Raw genomic sequence first — 16,567 nt, 5'->3', positions numbered from 1 at the left:
CTGCGTGCTGCCAGCCAACCGGCGTCCCTCCCGCCCTTGGGACACCCTGATCCACGGTGGGGACCAACGCGTTGCGGCGCTCCGGTGACTTTTCTCCTCCAGGAGTCGGACGCCTTCGGTCTCCCACCTCCTGCCCCATTTCATCCCCCTTCCCGGGCTGTCTCGACGGATTCGTCGTCCGCAGCCGCGGAAATTCCGCCTTCCCGAGGATTTCCCCCAACTCCGGCTCATCTCCTCCGAGGCGGAGTTTCCCAAAGCGCTCCCACGCGGCGCGGAGGAAGGGAAAGCAACTCGGGCGCCGCCTCCCGGCCCGCTAGCCCACTATATAGCGCCGAGTGCGCACTTCTGAGCGCTTAGAAACTGCGCTTTGGAGACCCGGGCGGAGCGAGAGAGCTAGAGCGCGCCTACCCATCCGAGCCCAGCCAACGACCGCCGGCCGGCCTCTGTAAGTCCTTCTCCCCCGGTGGATCTGCGAAGAACTTCCTCCTTGTCCTCGGGGGGCTTCTGGTCTCTCCTTTCCCGCCGCTCTTTCTCCTGCCGCTTGCCACTTGTGTAGTCCCCTCTCGGTGACCTTGTAACCGGATGCCAGAAAGCCCTCGGTAAACAGAGCGCGTGTGCAGGTTCGGTATAAGGCAGTTTTACGCATGTGAACCACAGGCATTAAAGCAATTGTGCCGGGGGTACTCCCGTGCGTGTTTGTCACTTCATGCCTTGCATGGGTCATTTGCTAATAAAGGGTGGCCAACGACCACGGCGGGTTTTATGGAGGATTGATCAATATTACCCGTTCTCAGTAATGCCACCATGGTGCCCTTCCGCTTGTGCTTATGCTGACTGTTGGCTGCGCTCTTGCTCTGAATGCGGACCTAGTCATAGGATCATAGAGTTGGAAGGGACCTCTAGTGTCATCTAATCTAACCCCCTGTACAATGCAGGAAACTCACAAATACCTCCCCCTAAATTCACAGGATCTTCATTGCTGCCAGATGGCCATCTAGCCTCTGTTTAAAAACCTCCAAGGAAGGAGAGCCCACCACCTCCTGAGAATCTATAGAGATTTGCCAGCTCCAGGTTGGAAAATACTTGGCGATTTGGGGGTGGAGCCGGAGAAAAGCAGGGTCTGGAGACAGGAAAGACTTCCGTGGGGTAGAATGCCATAAAGTCCACCTTCCAAAGCAGTTATTTACTCCAGGGGAACTGATCTCTGTCTCCTGGAGATCAGTTGTAGTCTCAGGAGATGGCCAGCCACCATCTTGAGGTTGGTAACCCAGAGATCCTCCACCCATCCAGGATCTCTGGGTTACCAACCTCAAGATGGTAAGTGGAATGGCCAGATTTCTGAATTGCTAGAGGTAGCCGGCTCTGTCATGCCTTGGAGATCCTTCCCATACAAACAAATACTAAGAACCCTAGGGTTGCCAATCCCCAGGTGGGTGCAGGGGATCCCCTGATTTGAAGGCCCTCCCCCCGCTTCAGGGTCATCAGAAAGCAGAGGGCGGAGGGAAAGGTCTGCCAGGCATGTCATTATTCCCTATGGAGATCGATTCCCACAGGGTATAATGGAGAATTGAACTAAGGGTATCTGATACTCTGGGGGGGGGCTGTTGTTGAGGTAGAGGCACCAAATGTGCAGCATAGCATATGATGACTCTCCCCAAATTACCCTCCCAAGTTTCAAAAAGTTTGGACCAGGGGGTCTAATTCTGTGAGCCCCCAAAGAAGGTGCCCCTATCCATTATTTCCAATGGAGGGAAGGCATTGAAAAGGCCCTTTAAATGTGATGGGCAGAACTCCCTTTGGAGTTCAATTATGCTTGTCACAACCTTGCTCCTGGCTCCACCCCCAGAATCCCCAGATATTTCTTGAATTGGACTTGGGGACCCAAAGAATTCCCAAAGAAGACAGCTTCTTTCACAGCCTGATTTTTGGATCTATTTGTGTCACAACCAAATGAAGGGACAACAGCAGCCCAGCATAACTGAGGAGTGGTGCAATCTTACAGTTACAGATTATGTGTACATGTAATGACTTGAGGAATGTGGGTTTGTAGAAGTGCAGCTTGCACATGCCTTCCGGGAAAATGTCCTGTTAGATGCAGATATGTCCAACATTCACAGAAAGTGCCGCTTGCAAAGAAAAATGGGGCAGAAGGAGGGCTTGGCAACCCTAGCAGGGACTAACTTGGATTTAAATTTTGGAAAGTTTTGGGGATTTATTGCTTTTGGTTTTATAGTTTGTACATCATAAGAACATAAGAACATAAGAGAAGCCATGTTAGATCAGGCCAATGGCCCATCCAGTCCAACATTCTGTGTCACACAGCGGCCAAATATATATATATATATATATATACACACACACACACACACACACACACATACACACTGTGGCTAATAGCCACTGATGGACCTCTGCTCCATATTTTTATCTAACCCCCTCTTGAAGGTGGCCATGCTTGTGGCCGCCACCACCTCCTGTGGCAGTGAATTCCACATGTTAATCACCCTTTGGGTGAAGAAGTACTTCCTTTTATCCGTTTTAACCTGCCTGCTCAGCAATTTCATCGAATGCCCACGAGTTCTCGTATTGTGAGAAAGGGAGAAAAGTACTTCTTTCTCTACTTTCTCCATCCCATGCATTATCTTGTAAACCTCTATCATGTCACCCCTCAGTCGACGTTTCTCCAAGCTAAAGAGCCCTAAGCGTTTCAACCTTTCTTCATAGGGAAGGTGTTCCAGCCCTTTAATCATTCTAGTTGCCCTTTTCTGAACTTTCTCCAATGCTATAATATCCTTTTTGAGGTGCGGCGACCAGAACTGCACACAGTACTCCAAATGAGACCGCACCATCGATTTATACAGGGGCATTATGATACTGGCTGATTTGTTTTCAATTCCCTTCCTAATAATTCCCAGCATGGCGTTGGCCTTTTTTATTGCAAACGCACACTGCCTTGACATTTTCAGTGAATTATCTACCACGACCCCAAGATCCCTCTCTTGGTCAGTCTCTGCCAGTTCACACCCCATCAACTTGTATTTGTAGCTGGGATTCTTGGCCCCAATGTGCATTACTTTGCACTTGGCCACATTGAACCGCATCTGCCACGTTGACGCCCACTCACCCAGCCTCAACAGATCCCTTTGGAGTTCCTCACAATCCTCTCTGGTTCTCACCACCGTGAACAATTTAGTGTCATCCGCAAATTTGGCCGCTTCACTGCTCACTCCCAACTCTAAATCATTTATGAACAAGTTAAAGAGCATGGGACCCAGTACCGAGCCCTGCGGCACCCCACTGCTTACCGTCCTCCACTGCGAAGACTGCCCATTTATACTCACTCTCTGCTTCCTATTACTCAGCCAGTTTTTGATCCACAAGAGGACCTGTCCTTTTACTCCATGACTCTCAAGCTTTCTAAGGAGCCTTTGATGAGGAACTTTATCAAAAGCTTTCTGGAAGTCAAGGTAAACAACATCTATCGGGTCTCCTTTGTCCACAAGTTTGTTTACCCCCTCAAATAAATGTAACAGGTTAGTGAGGCAAGATCTTCCCTTACAGAACCCATGCTGAGTCTTCCTCAATAACCCGTGTTCATCAATGTGCCTACTCATTCTGTCCTTGATAATGGTTTCTACCAACTTTCCCGGTATTGAAGTCAGACTGACTGGCCTGTAATTTCCTGGATCTCCTCTGGAACCCTTTTTAAAGATGGGGGTGACATTTGCTACCTTCCAGTCCTCAGGAACAGAGGCAGATTTCAATGAAAGATTACAGATTTTTGTTAGAAGATCCACAAGTTCAACTTTGAGTTCTTTCAGAACTCTCGGATGTATGCCATCCGGACCCGGTGACTTATTAGTTTTTAATTTGTCTATTAGTTGTAGGACCTCCTCTTTTGTCACCTCAATCTGACTCAGGTCTTTCAACACCCCTTCCAATATTAGTGGTTCTGGGGCGGGCAAACACTTCTCATCTTCCACGGTGAAGACGGAGGCAAAAAATGCATTCAGCTTCTCAGCCATTTCCCCATCCTCCTTCAGTAATCCTTTTACCCCATGGTCATCCAAGGGCCCCACTGCTTCCCTGGCTGGTTTCCTACTTCTAATATATTTGAAGAAATTTTTATTGTTGGTCTTTATGTTTTTTGCAATATGCTCCTCATAGTCCCTTTTTGCCTGCCTGATCACAGTCTTGCATTTGATTTGCCACTGCCTGTGTTCCCTTTTATTAATCTCACTTGGACTGGTTTTCCACCGCTTAAAGGAGTCCTTCTTACCTTTTACAGCTTCCATTACTTTGTTTGTTAACCATGCTGGCCTCTTCTTATACCTGTTTGTGCCTTTCCTAACTTGTGGTATGTATTTTATCTGAGCTTCTAGGATTATAGTTTTAAATAGTCTCCAAGCTTCCCAAGGGTTTTGACCGTATTTACCTTTCCTTTCAGTTTCCTCCTCATCTCAGAGAATTTACCCCTTTTAAAGTTAAATGTGGTTGTGGCGGTCTTTTTGGGCAACTCCCTATTTATACAAACGGTGAAATCAATAACATTATGGTCACTGTTCCCAAGCGGCGCAATCACTTTTACGTCTCTCACTAAGTCTTGGGCATTACTTAGGACCAGATCCAGGATCACCCCACCTCTGGTAGGTTCTGAGACCATCTGCTCCATAGCACAGTCATTGAGAGCATCAAGAAACTCAATCTCTTTCTCTCGACCAGAACACATATTGACCCAATCAATCTGCGGGTAGTTAAAATCACCTATTACGACACAGTTTTTACGTTTAGCCGCTATCTTTAATCCTTCCATCATATTATAATCGTCCTCTCTCTTTTGATTTGGTGGGCGATAACAAACTCCCATAGTTAAATTTCCTTTTGGGCCCTCTATTTCAACCCAAAGCATTTCTAAAAGGGAATCTAATTCTCTGACCTCAGTCTTACTGGACCGTATATCCTCTCTGACATACAGAGCCACCCCACCTCCAACCCTTCCCTCCCTATCCTTCCGATATAACTTATATCCAGGAATCACCGTGTCCCACTGATTCTCCTCATTCCACCAAGTTTCTGAAATTCCCACAATGTCTATGTTTTCTCCCAACACTAAACATTCCAATTCACCAATTTTACTCCGGACACTTCTAGCATTTGCATACAAACATTTATAATTTCCCAGGCAAGCTAGGCCCACCACCTCTGTCCTGCCGCCTCGAGACTCTGGCAGACAGTCCATACTGTTTGTCACCATCACAGTGGACAACTCTGATCCGTTACTCGGTAGAAAAATAGAAGCCAACCCTTCATCTCTTTGAGACGAGTCCTCCCGAACCAGAGACATTCCATCTCCTGTCGGCTTTCCCCCAAGATTTAGTTTAAAAACTGCTCTGCCACCTTTTTGATTTTAAGCGCCAGCAGCCTGGTTGCATCCGGAGACAAGTGGAGACCGTCTCTTTTGTACAGCTCCCGCTTGTTCCAGAAAGCATCCCAGTGCCTAACAAACTTAAACCCTTCCTCCTTACACCATCGTCTCATCCACACATTGAGACTTCTAATTTGCGCCTGTCTCTCCTGCCCTGCACGTGGAACAGGTAGCACTTCCGAGAAGGCCACCTTGGAGGTCCTGGCCTTAAGTCTCCCACCTAGCAGCCTAAATTTCTCCTCCAGGACCTCACGACTGCATTTCCCCACATCGTTGGTGCCAACATGCACCACGACCACAGGCTCCTCCCCAGCACTATCAGCCTATCTACTACACGTGTAATGTCCGCTACCTTCGCACCAGGCAGGCAAGTCACCATACAGTCAATACGCGGTTTTGCCACCCAGCTGTCTACTTGCCTAAGGATCGAATCACCAACTACCAAGACCCCCCTTCTCCCCCTGCCCAGGGATGGTTCCTTGGCGCGAAAGGATACCCGCTCACCAACCGAAGAAGAGGTCCCTTCTGAGGGCGCATTCCCCTTGTCCTCAGCAAGGTGCCCTGTTCCCTCTCGACCCTCACGCTCTCTGGCAGCAACGGGGCTGCCACATTCAGAGTGGGGCTCATCTAATACGCCCCCGAGAGTCTTCCCCAATTGCCTAACTGACTGTCTCTGCTTCTCCAGGGCAGTCACCTCGGCCTCAAGGGCACGAACCCGTTCCCTGAGGACCAGGAGCTCCTTGCATCGAGCACACACCCAAGACTTCTGTCCTGTGGGCAGATAGTCATACATGTGACACTCAGTGCAAAACACTGGAAAGCCCCCACCCCCCTGCTGGCATTCTACCTTCATGATATATATATATATATTAAATATACAGTCCTCTTGCTGTTGTTTACGTGGCTCCCCTTCTGGAAGGTCAACTTACCTTATTGGGAGAACAAGGAAATCAGGGATCTGGGTTCCCGGTCCTTAGGAAGCCCCCAGGCAAAGAGCCACAGGCCAAGAGCCCTTTAGCTCTCGCCCTTCGGCTCGTGCCAAAGGCTGTGGGTCCGTCCTTCCTTCCTTCCTTCCTTCCTTCCTTCCTTCCTTCCTTCCTTCCTTCCTTCCTTCCTTCCTTCCTTCCTTCCTTCCTTTCTTTCTTTCTTTCTTTCTTTCTTTCTTTCTTTCTTCCTCCCTCCCTCCCTTCCTTCCTTCCTTCCTTCCTTCCTTCCTTCCTTCCTTCCTTCCTTCCTTCCTTCCTTCTTTTTTGTATCAGCAGAATACATTTTCAAAATCATTTTTAAAAAAAACTCTCAGCACCCAATGAAGGAGAGCATGTCATGGGACAAGTCATCAAGCCCCATCTCTTTTTAAAAAAAAAAAAACAAAAAAACCTGCCTTTCCAAAAAGAATCCTTCACTCATGAGATACCCAAATGATCGGTGTAAAATTCAGATGACCATGTTCCGCAAACAGAAAACAGGAAGGAGAGAGAGATGCTACAACACAAGCATGAGACACTCAGTTTAAGATTGACCTTGCAAAGAACTTCATGGAAGGGCATAAACTTTTTATGCGTATACAAAAAGATTTGAAGAGGTTGCTGTGTTTTACATTTTTTTTACTGTTGGGAAACACCTTTGAATTTTAGTGAAATTATAATAACAGTTTTTTTCAGTAAGCCAAAGGCATTTCCTAAAGCATTTCTTTCTGCCCCTAATAGGGCTTTCTTTGTAGTAGGAACTCCTTTGCATATTAGGCCACATAACTCTGATGTACCCAATCCTCCAAGAGCTTGCAGTAGGCCCTGCACTAAGAGCCCTGTAAGCTCTTGGAGGATTGGCTACCTACATCAGCGGTGTGTGGCCTAATATACAAAGGAGTTCCGCTACAAAAATGAGCCCTACCTAATTATACCAAGTTGTGGAGAGGGCATTCACCCATCATTTCACAAAAGAGTGCTTTCGTGTGCAATCTTTCTTAGTCATTGATGGCACTGGGCTGGTTTGACTCGAATGCAGCAGGGGCTTAATTCAGGTGAAGTTGAGCCTTTCCTTAATTGTTTCATGGAAATCAGTGTGACTCCCGGTCTGGAGATTTTTCTTTCTGAAACAGATCCTGACCAACGAGCTGGTGCCAACCTGGCAAGATGCATCAGTAGTGTAGAGCTGGCTCTTGCAGTGCAGTTATGCAGAATGTTTCAGCCAATTGGTATGTGTATATGCTAACACGGGCCAATGTGTCATCAAGGGTATATAAGGTTATGATCCTTTTGAAGGAAGGTAGAGCAGCTTGGTATTGCAGGCTTTGGCTTGGCTATGCTCTCAGTTCCTTGCAGTAAACTTTTCTTTCTTCCTCCTTCACCTGGACTTTGGCTGTTATTTTCTTTTATTGGCCAAGGACATTCAAATGTGCCTGAGGAGGGCAGCTTTTGGGAAGACCTCTGTGTGATACAATGCATACAGTCCACCTTCCAAAGCTGCCATTTTCTCCAGGAGACAGGGCCAGATCCAGGGGTGGGGGGTGGTGTAGAGGGGGTCCTTGCCCCAGGCACTGACAGGGGGGAAGCCAAATTGGGTATGGAGTCCATTCTAGTCTATGGGCCCATAAGGGAGCATCATTTTTTAATTTTGCCCCCCCCCTCAAAAAACTTGTAAATCCGGTCCTGCCAGGAGAAACTGATCTGTTTTCTGGAGGTCAATTGTAATCCCAGGAGATCTCCAAACACCACCTGGAGTTTGGCAACCCTAGCGGGGGCTAACTTTAAATTAGACTTTTGGAATGTTTTGGGGGGTTTATTGCTTTTGGTTTTATAGTTTGTACATCACAGGCTGTGGGCTTTTTCTTTCTTTTTTTCTTTTTTGCATCAACAGAATATGTTTTCAAAATCTTTTTTTTTTTTTTAATTCAAACCTGCAATTCTGTGCATACTTACTTGGGAGAAAGTCTGACTGAATGCAGAGGGATCTGCTTCCAGATAAACATGCATAGGATTGAGGTGCATGTTAAGTTCTGTTCTACAGCAGGGGTGGCCAAACTGTGGCTCGGGAGCCACATGTGGATTGTGTGGATTTCAATGCCCCCACCACCTCATTGGCTGGCTTGGAGAAGGCATTTGTCTCTTTAAATCACTTATCCAAGCCAAGTCAGTTGGCAGCATGGAGAATGCATTCAAAGTTAAAGTTGCTTTCTTTCCTCCCTCTTCCCTCTCCCATCTCTTTGCTTCCCTTCCTGTCTTGTGGCTCTCAGACATCCGATGTTCATGTCTTGTGGCTCTCAAACAGGGCCGTAGCCAGGATTTCATGTTTGGTGGGGCCCACAGCAGGATTTGTAGGGGGGGCAGGGGGGGCAGGGGGCCACCAGGTTTGGCAGCCCCAGGCTCTCGGCACTGTAAGCTGCCTTGAGTTCCACAAGCTAACCCTGCTTCACCTGGGCACTCATAGCAGCTCTGGTCCCCCCCACCCCTTTCTTATGTGCCCATCTCTCAGAGAGACAGAGACCTCTTTACTCTCCCCCCCCCCCCCCATTTGCTCTGCAAGGTGTGTTAGGGAAGGGGAGGGGGGGGAAAGCAAGAAGACCAGCAGCGATGCTACCACTTGTTCAGAGAGGCAGTGAGCAAAGGGGACAGATTGTGGGCCCTCCAATGGAGAGGCCATATTGGAAGGGGGATTTGAAAGGATGGGCCTGGCCCCTCCCAGGCCCCACTGTCGCTATGGGCATGCTCTCAAACATCTGACATTTATTCTATGTGGCTCTTACATTAAGTGAGTTTGTTCCACCCTCGTTCTACAGCTAGTCTAGAATGCAGTTGATGAAAGACAGCTCAGACAACTGGGTTGTCAGCATCAAGGTGGGAGCTGAAGATCTGCTATTACAACTGATCTCCAGAGAACAGAGGTCAATTCCCCCAGAGAAAATGGCTGCTTTGGAGGTTGGGCTCTACAGTATTGTACCTTGCTGAGGTCCCTCCTCTCTCCAAACCCGGCCTTCCCCAGGCTCCACCCCCAAAATCTCCAGATATCTCCCAACCCAGAGCTGGCCATCCTATATTAGGGTCGCCAGGTCTGTGTTGGAAAATACCTGGAGACTTTGGGGGTGGATCCAGGAGAGGGCGGGGTTTGGGGAGGGGAGGGGCCTCAGCATGGGACAATGCCACAGACTCCACTTTTCCAAGCAGCCATTTTCTCCAAGGAAGCTGAACTCCGCCGGCTGGAGATCAATTGTAAAAGCACGAGATCTCCAGCCGGCACCTGGATGCTGGCAACCCTACCCTACATACTACCCTTTCCTATATTTTTGACAACATTCCAGGTGAGGGAAATTATAGAGTCGTTACTCTTGACGTGTATTTCATGAGGGCATCTGCCTCCTTTGAGAAGCCAGAATGTCAAGATTTCCAAGTTTTCTGTCACCACTAAACAAACAAAAGGATGGTTTAAAATAGCCCGACACTTTTCCTTGTGACTGTTACAGAACCAAGGCAGCTGTCACTCACATGTCCCTGAACTGTTTGTTTGTTCCTAATAGCGATGCGTTTTCCCAACCTTATGAGGAATGCTGAGGGGGAAATTAAAGCTGTAGCTCCTTTGAAGCAAATAACATAGGTTTCCACTGGGTTTAGCAGGGTCAGCTGGTCATCTGGAGTGCACGGTCACTTTTGAAGGGGGTTGGACAGAAGCCAGTGTGGCACAACGGTTAAAGGGTCGGACAAAGATCTGGGGGACCTGGGTTCAAATCCCTAGTCAGCCATGGAAACTTTCTGAGTGACCCTGGGAGCCAGTTAGATTCAGGTGGGTAGCCAGGTTGTTTTGAAGCAGCAGTACAAAGTTCAAGTCTAGCGGCACCCTTAAGACTCACAAAGTTTTATTCCGTATATAAGCTTTTGTGTGTAAGCGCACTTCTTCAGACGCATTGAAAGAGAAGTCACCAGCCATTACATATAGGTTGAGGGTGTTATTGGAAACAGTGTTGGTCATGAAGTCTGAATGCAACTGAGAAAAAAGCAAGAGTACAGAAGCACCTTAAAGACTAACAAAATTTGTGGCAGGGAGGAGCTTTTGGGAGTCACACGTGACAGAAGTTCATCCCCTGCCACAAATTTAGCTAGTCTTAGGGTTGCCAATCTCCAGGTGGGGGCAGGGGATCCCCTGGTTTGGAAGCCCTCCCCCCGCTTCAGGGTCGTCAGGAAGCAGGAGAGGGGAGGAAAATGTCTGCTGGGAACTATTATTCCCTAGGGAGATTTATTCCCATAGAAGATAATGGAGAATTGATCTGCGGGTATCTGGGGCTCTGGGGGGGGATGTTTTTTGAGGTAGAGGCACCAAATTTTCAGTATAGCATCTAGAACCTCTCCCCAAAATACCCCCCAGGTTTCAAAAAGATTGGACCAGGGGGTCCAATTCTGTGAGCCCCAAAAGAAGGCACCCCTATCCTTCATTATTTCCTATGGAAGGAAGGAATTGAAAAGGTGTGCCGTCCCTTTAAATGTGATGGCCAGAATTCCCTTTGGAGTTCAATTATGCTTGTCACAGCCTTGATCTTGGCTCCACCCCTAATGTCTCCTGGCTCCACCCCCAAAGTCTCCTGGCTCCACCCCCAAAGTCCCCAGATATTTCTTAAATTGGACTTGGCAACCCTAGCTAGTCTTAAAAGTGCACCTGGACTCCTGCTCTTTTCTACTGCTAGAGACTAACACAACTACCCATCTGTAGGGCTTTGGTTGTAGAAAAAGCCCAGCAGGAACTAATCGGCATATTAGGCCACACCCCCTGTCACCAAGCCAGCTGGAACTGCATTCCTGTGTGGTCCTGCTCAAAAAAAAGCCCTGCCCGTCTGAATGCAGTTCAGGGAATTCCGCCCCGCGCACTTCTTTGAGTGGATGGGGAAATAGCTCCTCTCGTTATCCTTTTTCAGACATCCACTGCAGCGTGCACCACAGGCAGAAATAGCCTTCTCAACACCCACTTGGGGCAACGCTGCCGAATTAATATCAATTACCAGCTTGTAGAAACTGAAAGTAGAGCTGTTGAATCTGCTCTGTCCTTACCCAAGGGCGGTCCTGCTAGTTCATGGCAATAAAAACAGCCGTGCATCTTGTGACAAACTGATTTTAAACGGCATAGTGAGATTTTGGGAACTGAATCCCATTTCATCAGCTGCGTTATTGTCCTCGCTTAGCAAATAATGTAGGGTTGCCAGCTCTGGTTGGGAAATTCCTGGAGATTTGGGGGCAGAGCCTGGGAAAAGCAGAGCGTGGAGAGGCAGGATTTCAAAGGTCAGGGACGTAAATAATCCGGGGGCACTTAGTGGCCCCCTCCTCCCCACCGTAGCCAGAGGGACTCAGGGCACACAGCTCAGAGCACCTGCTCTTCCCTTCCCTCCTTTTAATCACATGGGAGGCAGGTGGCTGCTCCTGCTGCCCCCCTGCATGATTTAAACAGCCCGCCCTCCCTCTGCTACTGTCTTCTGAGGGGCTGTGGGGGTGAAAGCTGAGAGGGTGGAGGCCACCCCCTCCCACTCATGTGGCAGCAGGGTGGGAGGAGAGAGGGAAGGCTGGGGACCCTGAATAAGGTCATTCTGACAGGAATTTGGGGGCAGGGGCCCCCAGGCTCCCACCCCATGGCTACAGGCCTGTGGAGAGAGGAAGGATCTTAGTTAGGAAGTGGTGCCATAGAACCCGCCCTCCAAAGCTGACATTTTCTCCAGGGGAACTGATCTGCAAATCAGATGTAATTCTAGAAGAACTCCAAGTCCCCATGTGGATGTTGGCAGCATTAAGCAAACAGCAGAGTCAAAAGGCTATAGAACCAAGAGGTTGAGAATCTGTGCTTTTTGTAACAAGATGAGACACTGTGAATAGGGTTGCCAGGTCTGGCTCAGGAAATATCTGGGGACTTTGGGGGTGGAGCCAGGAGCAAAGTTGTGACAAGCACAACTGAGCTCCCAAGTGAGTTCTAGCCATCACATTTAAAGGGACTGTGCTCCTTTAAATGCCTTCCCTTCATTGGAAATAGTGGAGGATGGGGACACCTTTTGGGGGCTCATAGAATTGGACCTTGTGGGGGGGGGTGTTGAGGAGAGGGGCCAGATCCTATGCTGAAAAATTGGTGCTTCTACCTCAAAAAACTCCCCCCCCGAGCCTTAGATACCCAAGAATCAATTCTCTATTATACCGTATGGGAACCGGTCTCCATAGGGTATAATGGAGTGCCCAGCAGACATTTCCCCCCCACACACACACTTTCTGATAACCCTGAAGTAGGGGGAGGGCCTCCAAACCAGGGGATCCCCTGCTCCCAGCTGGGGATTGCAACACAACGGAGAAAACACGGTAAGGTTGAGGTCGTGGAGAAAACAGTGTTAAAAAAATATCACACTGGTGACTCTACAACAATTACGTAGTCTCTCTGAGAGAAAACTGCTAATGCCATTGAGAGACATTGGCTGCGTTTGCAATAACTTGAGCATTGGTTCCAGACAATATGGAATAATTGATCAGGCGAAGGTTGCTGCCGAAACACGCAGTGTTTAACCTAGGAAGCGTGTCATCATTATACAACATCACTATCCTTTACAGAGAGACTTTTCAGCACCGTCAGGAGTGCTTTATTGCACCGACAATTATATTCCTTCTTTTGTGGACTCTTTCATTAATATTGTGGATTGTTGAGTCTACGATTGTTCTACGAATTTCTATTGGAAGCTAATGTATTAATTGTTGTAATTGTATTATTACTCATTCGTGGATATTCGTGGATAGCAAATGAATTAATTGCGCTTCATAATTCTTATAGAATCACCAGTGTGATATTTTTGAACATGGTTTTCTCCAGGACCCCAATTGGGGACTGGCAACCCCACCACTGTGACTGGTGATAAGACAGTCTTTCTAGCATTTTTCCATCTGGGAAGTAGAGTTGCCAGCTCTAGATAGGGAAGAACTGAAAATGTGGGTGGTAGAGCCTGGGGAAGGAAGGATATGGGGAGGGCAGGGACCTCGGTGGGGCATGATGCCATTGAGTCCACCCTCCAAAGCAGCCATTTCCTCCAGGGGGACTGATTTTCTGTAGTCTGGGGATCACTTGTAATTCCAGGAGAATGCCAGGCCCAAACTGGAGATTGGCAACCCTAATCATAGCCCAGCATTCTAACCACAACACTAAGCTGTGATAGAAAATACATGGAGCGTATTGATTGCTTGAAAGGCACTATAGAAATGCTCAGAGACATGATTACCTAATAGGGTTGCCAGATCTGGGTTGGAAAATACCTGGAGACTTTGAGGGTGGATCCAGGGTTTGGGGAGGGGAGGGGCCTCAGCATGGTACAATGCCAGAGAGTCCACCCTTCAAAATAGCCATTTTCTCCAGGGGTCACAAGATATCGGGACCACGGAGGTGTAACTACTAGGAAAACAACAATGACACCTCTCTGTGGATAAAGTGCAAAAATACCTCCAATATACTATAAACATGTTTACTAAGCAAATCCAAACAATAGTAACATTCAAATCATATAGTACTTACATAGACATAATACAACCGCTACCCATGACACAACTACTGTCTGTATGTAACAACTTGTTCAGATTTCACAAAGTTTCTGATATAAGCAGGGGTCGTTTTGTAGAAAAATTGGTGGTGGAGCTCATCCAGGGATTGTTATGCAGCTGCACATACTATTCAATGGACAAGGAGGTGGATCTCTCAGAAGGAGGAGGTGGAACTCTCTGAAAGGTTCAGGAGCTACGCTTCTGTGAGCTCCCACTGAACCTGAGGCCTGGATATAAGTCTGACGAGAGAAGAACCGGTCCAATATAGTTTCGGATTAAACAATCCTTCTTCCTGGGACTGTCTTGTAGTGTACACAATCCAGTAGTGTGATAGTGTCTCAAATATTTTTACTATTCACTGTAATAGCATTATTTCCTGACTTCCTTTAATGTATATTCATTTGCTCGCAGAACACCACTGCCAATTTCCCTACATATCAGCATTGAAAGCAAATGAATATACATTAGAGGAAGCCAGGAAAGAATGTCATTATAGTGAATAGTAAAAAGATTTGTGAGACTTTGTGAAATCTGAACAAGTTGTTACATACAGACAGTAGTTGTGTCGTGGGTAGTGGTCGATTTTTTTCACTGTATTATGTCTATGTAACTACTATATGATTTGAATGTTACTATTGTTTGGATTTGTTTAGTGAACATGTTTATAGTATATTGGAGGTATTTTTGCACTTTATACAGAGAGAGGTGTTATTGTTATTTTCTCCAGGGGAGCTGATCTCTGCCAGCTGGGGATCAGCTGTAGAAGCGGGAGATCTCCAGATTCCACCTGGAGGCTGGCAACCCTACTTAAGTGCAGTATTTCCTCTAAGCTGTGGAGTCTTGTGATCAAAAAATCTACTTTGTGAGCTACTGGCATTAAAGTACAGCGTAAATTAGTTTGCTGTGGGGCCATTTTTCCTGAGGTAAAACAAAGATGTGTGAGCCAGAGGCTAAAAAAACTGCGAACTAGCTCACACTAACTCAGCTTAGAGGGAACACTGCTTCAGTGTGTGAAAATGTTGTGTGAATAGTGTGTGAAAATGTTGTGTGAACACGGCTTGAGTGTGTGAAAATGGCCAAGCAGCTTCAGGGAACTAACCTTTTCTGTACAACATTACGTTTAGCTGCTAGCTTATTTGTATGTTTGTTTTCTGAATGCAAGTCCCAGAGCCTGACAACTTTTTAATGTAATTTGCAGGCTCAAAGAAGGAAGACAATAAAAATGATGCAATTTTTCTACAGCACTCCTATCAAGCAGAGTCCCAGCGATAAAGATCTCAGGAGGGGAAGTGAGAGCACGCCAAAGCCCTCTACGTCCTCTGAATCGGAACCCGACAGCGTGTCAATTGAATCCTCGGCGGACGAGGCTCAGCTCAAAGACAACATGAAAACTCAGAATCCGAGAGAGGCTCCTGGCCTACAGAACTCTCCCTCAGAAATCAGCGGGAAAGGAACCTCAGGCCCTGAATCGAACAAACATCGAGGAATTAGAGACAAAATAATCAATGCCTTGTCTCCCATTTCCGTTGGAAAAGCTAAAATAAAACACAAGAAGAAGAACAGTAAACAGGAAGAAAGCAAGCCCATCACAGGTACTGTTTAAACGTCAGCCTATCCTGTGGAGAAGAATTATGCCTAAACACGTGGCGGCTGAAAATGGCACCCCCTGTTAACTTTCCTCAGGACTTTTTTATAGAAAAAGCCCAGGAGGAACTAGTTTGCATATTAGAAGAAGAAGAATTGTAGATTTATACCCCGCCCTTTTCTCTGAATCAGAGACTCAGAGCGGCTTACAATCTCCCATGTGTTCTTGCCCCACAACAGACACCCTGTGAGATGAGTGGGGCTGAGAGGGCTCTCACAGCAACTGCCTTTTCAAGGACAATTTCTGCGATAGCTATGGCTGACCCAAGGCCATTCCAGCAGGTGCAAGTGGAGGAGTGGGGAATCAAACTCGGTTCTCCGAGATAAGAATCCACGCACTTAACCACTACATCAAACTGGCTCTCACCCCGTGTCACCAAGCCAGCCAGAACTGCATTCCTTTGCATTCCGGCTTAAAAAAAAAGCCCTGAGTTTCCTTTCTTCTGTAATAAGAAGTAGCATTTACCATATGTCCTGAAGGTATTACATATCAGGCATTTCCTTACTCTGTGTACCAGCAACCAATGCTGGTGAACAGGGGAAAGGAAAATAGTATAGTAATATGAACTAAGAAATACTGAACACTTTGAAGTGGAAGGGGCAGGGGGGGAGGGGCTGACATGGGCTGCTGTTTACAGAGGTAACTTTGTGTCTCCTTGTAATGTTTAGCTTTGCCCCGTGGAGTCGTTCTGATGGGATTTAGTGCGTTTGTGGTCCCTGGATTTGGAAACAAACTTGTTTTTGTGCCAAGCAACATGGTCTCCCAGCAAATAGACGGTGTGGGGGTGGGTTATTAGGGAGGGGCCATGGCTTAGTAGTAGTAAAGCATCCGCTTAGCATGCAGAAGGTCCCAGGTTCAAATTCTGGCAACTCCGGTTAAAGGACCAGGCAGTAGGTAATGTGAAAGATCCCTACTTGAGACCGTGGAGAGCTGCTTCCTATATAAGTAGACAATACAGATAGG

The 16,567-nt window shown here is 47.4% G+C and overlaps 1 protein-coding gene across 1 annotated transcript in view; it reads left to right on the top strand.

The window, feature by feature from the left end:
• The first annotated feature begins 320 nt into the window (after positions 1-320).
• The window catches only part of TNFAIP2 (TNF alpha induced protein 2), a 32,892-nt gene continuing 16,645 nt past the window's right edge, over positions 321-16,567 (top strand). Inside the window, exons 1-2 of the mRNA XM_060262682.1 lie at positions 321-445; positions 15,158-15,551. Coding sequence (XP_060118665.1) covers positions 15,182-15,551 — 370 coding nt within the window. The 5' untranslated portion in view covers positions 321-445; positions 15,158-15,181. The remainder of the gene's footprint in view (positions 446-15,157; positions 15,552-16,567) is intronic.

Source organism: Heteronotia binoei, chromosome 21 (genome assembly GCF_032191835.1).
Source record: "Heteronotia binoei isolate CCM8104 ecotype False Entrance Well chromosome 21, APGP_CSIRO_Hbin_v1, whole genome shotgun sequence".
NCBI lineage: Eukaryota > Metazoa > Chordata > Lepidosauria > Squamata > Gekkonidae > Heteronotia > Heteronotia binoei.
Note: the sequence above shows the minus strand (reverse complement) of the source record. Positions and strands in the feature narration are given on the sequence as shown.